This window comes from Tupaia chinensis, unplaced genomic scaffold (assembly GCF_000334495.1).
Source record: "Tupaia chinensis unplaced genomic scaffold, TupChi_1.0 Scaffold144952_1, whole genome shotgun sequence".
Classification (NCBI taxonomy): Eukaryota; Metazoa; Chordata; class Mammalia; order Scandentia; family Tupaiidae; genus Tupaia; species Tupaia belangeri.
Window position 1 is genome coordinate 638,214 of NW_006204812.1, and position 4,298 is coordinate 642,511.

The window sequence follows — 4,298 nt, forward strand, 5'->3', positions numbered from 1 at the left end:
CGGGAGGCTCATTGCCCGCCTCTGCGTGGGCACAGAGGTGAGCAGGAAGGATCTGCTGCGGAAATGCTGATAATGGGATGCCGGGGCCTGTCTTATTCCTTCTCAGTCCAGGAAAGGATGGGCCCAGAGAGCAGGGGCTGGAGTCTCGGTGCCGTGGGTGCCAAGCCCCACTCTGCCCTCTACCTCTCTCTTCCTGCAGGGGTTGTGCCCACGCAGCCTCTGAGACTCCAGAGCAGCAGCGTCTGGTGCCCCTCACAGGGGCCTGGCTTCAGAAGACTGGCTGGCCTTGGGACCAGCAGTTAGCGTAATGGCTATGTCGCTGGACTCCCGTGTAGTGGACTGCTGTTGGAGTCGCGGACTCAGTGGCTTAAATTCACACCAGGTGTGTGTGCGTGCGTGCCCAAGATCCCGAGAGGAGAATGGAGGAGAAGGGATTGCCGTGTGGCCATCCCCCCTGGGGGGTGATTTCTCGCTTTCTGTCTCTCTGTCTCTCTCTGGCAAGCGCATGCACTCTATAGCAAAAACCTGTGGTCAGAGCATGTCCCTGTTGCAGCTCATCAGTGACAGGGTAGGAGATCTGGAGGGAGCTGACCTCAGAGTCCTGAGCTCACCCTTGCTGGGAGGGTGGTGGCCTTGAGGCCTGGGACACACTTGATTTCTGACCTGAGGTGGGGGCAGCTGGAGCCACAGGCCACCCATGGGCGCCCAGGCTGGTGCTGACACCTGTTCCTGGGGGTGGAGGGGAGCCTGCTGGGTCACTGTGACCACACCCCTCCTGTAGGAATTCCCTCCCCCCTCCCCGCCCCTCACCTGCAGAACTGGCGAGAGTGATTCATGTTGGGGCCCGCCTTGATGTTCCCCTTTTCAGGGTCGTAGATGGTGGTGGCTCTGGCGTACGCCCCGCCCAGGATGAAGACGAATCCGTTGAGGGTGACGGCGGGGGCGGGCTTGTTGTCTGTGAGGAGAGTGGAGCAGGAGGTGAGGGCCCCTGCCTTGGCCTCCCTTCCTTTTTCCTCCCCAGCAGCCCTCCCAGAAAGTCACCCACTGGCCTGAGGACAAAGCCTGGACTAGCCCGGCCTCCGCAAAGTGGTAGAACTGGCAGCTGTACCAGGGCTCGGGGTCACAGAACTGGTTTGTGGGACTTGGAGACTGGCCGAGCTGGTGAGGCGGAGGTGCTCCCCCGACCGGGCGGATGGGGCTGTGCTCACCGATCATGGGGGACTCGATGAAGCTCCACGTGTTGGTCTGCGGGACGTAGGACTGGAGGACACCCGCGGCCCGGCCCGCCTCGTTCACGCCCCCGAACACGTAGATCTTGCCTCCGCACACCGTGGCGGCTGCCGAGTGCACTGCCTTGGGCAGAGGGGCCACTGCCTCCCACTGGTTGGTGATGGTGTCATACCTGCAGGGAGAAGAGAAGAGGCCCACAAAGGTGTGCTGCGTGGGGCGCCCCAGCCAAAGGGGCAGACGTGGGGTGCACCACCACCAGCTTCCTGCCCGCGGGATCACTGTCATCCCCTAATACTACACAGCTGGGGGCCTTGGGATGGTCGTGCCAGCCTTCCAGCCCTCCCAGTCCTCCTCCGCAGGGCTCCCTCCTGGCTGCCGCGACCTCAACCAGTTCCTGTCTGCTCACAGCACGCTCCTCTCTTCTGACTGCCTGGGTCTTCTCTGTCCAGCTCACTGAGCACCTGCAGCATCCCAGGCCCTGGGCTGGAAACTGAGGGAACCAGTGAATCACACACAGTCCCTGCCCTTGAGGAGCTCTCCTCTGGTAGGAAGACAAATAGAACACGCATACGCCAAGTGGAGAACGTGTGTAGCAGTGATGGGAACCCAAGGGCACACAGCAGGCCACCTTGCCTGCTGTCGGTCAGGTCAGGCTTCCGGAGGAGCCGGTGCCAGCCTGGACCGTGCCGGTGGAATAAGCAGCCAGCTGGGTGAATGGGAGGAGAGCCACTGCAGGGGAGGGAGCGTGTGGGTGCAGGTGGACGGGGAGGATATCTGGTGGCCTGAAATGGTGGGCGGTAGGGATGCCTTGGCTAGACGGGCTGTGCACGCCAGCAAGGGACGCGGGCTTTACCCGTGGGAGAGTGGGTGAGCCTGAAGGTTGTATTTATTTTTTATTTTTGGGGGGGAGATTTTTTGCTATAGGTTGTGCACACTTGCCAGACAGAGAAACAGCAAGAGATTATCCCCCAGAAGGCATGGCCACGCCACAACCTCTTCTCTATTCTCTTCTCGGGGTTTTGGGCATGCATGCACATGTGCCTGGCTTGAGTTTCAAGTTGCTGGGTCTGGGACTTGAACCAAGGTCAGCCAGGTGGGAATCCAGCAACATAACCATTATGCCATCTGCTGGTCCCAGAGCCTGTAGGTTTTAAGGAGGAAACTCCCATGATCAAATTCGGACTCAGATCACTGTGCCCGCGGGGTGGAGAGTGTGCTCCAGTGAGAGACGGGAAGCAGGGCGACAGTCAGACCGGCCTGGCGCAGGAAGCCTGGTGAGATCCGTGGCGGCCAGGCCCCCGAGATGCAAGGGTATGAGGGAACGGGAACAGGGGAGAGGCGGATGGACAGGGTCTGCTCATTAATGGGGCGTCGGGGTTAAGGGAGACAGAGCTGTCTCAGATGACTTGGGGTCTCTGTCTTGAGAGACTGGCTGGAGAGGACAGGGTTGGGGATGCCACAAGGAGCCGAGTGGGGGAGGAGGCCATGTCGGTTCTGTTCAGAGGGACCGTAAAGTACGTGTGGGCCACGTTTCAGGGATGTCGGGTTTACGGACCTGGATTATTTAGCTTTGGGGTTGTGGGCCCACAGACGGAAACTTGCGCCTGCGTGTGCGGTGGGGCACGCGTGGGGAGCACCAGGCTGGGAGCACGCTGGCCGCGCCGGCTGAGGGGGGCACTGAGGGTGCACGTTTCAGAGCCAGGTCGCCAGAGGGAAGTCCGGTTTGTAGCACGAGCTGATTACTGGGCTGTAGACCCGTTCTGCCCGCCTGTCACTGAACACAGCTGGGAGAGGACGTGGCGTAGCCACCGCGATCTGGAATCACCCCCGTGCCCAGGCTCACTGGCACGTCTAAGCTCAGGGGCCGACGCTGTAGCAGAAATACTGGAAAACTAGGAGGCGAGCGTCCGGCCCGGGTTACTCTGGTTTTAGTGCACACGCACGCGCTGCTGCGTGTGTACTGAGATGCAGCCCCAGGCGAACTCTTCGTTGGGCAAACACCGTCCAGAACACTTCCACAGACCAGGTGGGAGAGCCCGCCACACACCCAGGCTACTGGCATGGCCTACTTTACCGCGTGGACCCCTGTCGTGTTTGTCGGCCCGTCAGTGACTGCAATGTCCTCATGCTGCCCATGACCGCTTTTTTTGGGGGGGAGAGGTTTTTGCTATAGGGCGCGTGCGCTCGCCAGACAGAGAGAGACAGAGAGACAGAATGCGAGAAATCACTCCCCAGGGGAGATGGCCACGCCACAATCCCTTCTCCTCCATTTTCCTCTCAGGATCTTGGGTGGGCACGCATGCACCTGCGCCCGGCGTGAGTTTAAGTCACCAGGTCCGGTACTCGAACCACGGTTGACTACATGGGAGTCCAGCAACACAGTCATTACGCTATCTCTTGGTGCCTGTATGACTTAATGTTTAATAACAGCTATGGCAAACTGGCCTGCAGACTTTCTGACATTCTAGCAACAGGCCCTCATGAGCTAGTGTGAGCCAGCTCTAGCACACTGTGGGTTTTGCTTTAATTTCAGGACGGGGGAGATTTAACTGTTCACATACTGATAGGAAGGCCCCCAGAGAAGGAAAGATTCAATACACATGATGGAGAGGGGACGGCTGATGACGTCAGGTGCAAACTGAATCCAGAGTGGAGAGGGGCGATGGTATCCACTGCGGAGGAGAGAGGGAGGCAGGGGTGGCTCAGTGCTGGTGCACATGCAGGAGTGATGGCAGGAGGGCAGGAGGATGGACCAGCTCTGGGCTGGCGACTCCACTGTCTCCATGAGGCAGGAGCCGGAGTTAGAGAACACCGGGGCTCTGTGGGTCGGAGCTCCAGGAGAGAGGTGGAAAAACTGCCAAGGGAACTCCACAAAGGCCGCCTTGCACATGAAGGCCCTGAAGGCCCCGTGGTGGGGCCAACCTGCAAGGTGGTGGGAGTTCTTGCCCTGGATTCAGCCCCCAGGGGCCGGCATGGAGGAGGCAGAGTCAGGCGCACGGAACTGCCAGCTCTGAGTGCAGGGTGAGAAGCAGGACAAGAGAGGAGAGGGGGAAGAAAGAGCAGCAGGA

The 4,298-nt window shown here is 60.1% G+C and overlaps 1 protein-coding gene across 1 annotated transcript in view; it reads right to left on the reverse strand.

The window, feature by feature from the left end:
* Positions 1-4,298, reverse strand: part of KLHL29 (kelch like family member 29) — a 355,223-nt gene that overhangs the window by 3,075 nt on the left and 347,850 nt on the right. The window contains exons 12-13 of the mRNA XM_006167658.3: positions 1,209-1,402; positions 811-955 (exon numbers count right to left, since the gene is read on the reverse strand). Coding sequence (XP_006167720.1) covers positions 811-955; positions 1,209-1,402 — 339 coding nt within the window. The remainder of the gene's footprint in view (positions 1-810; positions 956-1,208; positions 1,403-4,298) is intronic.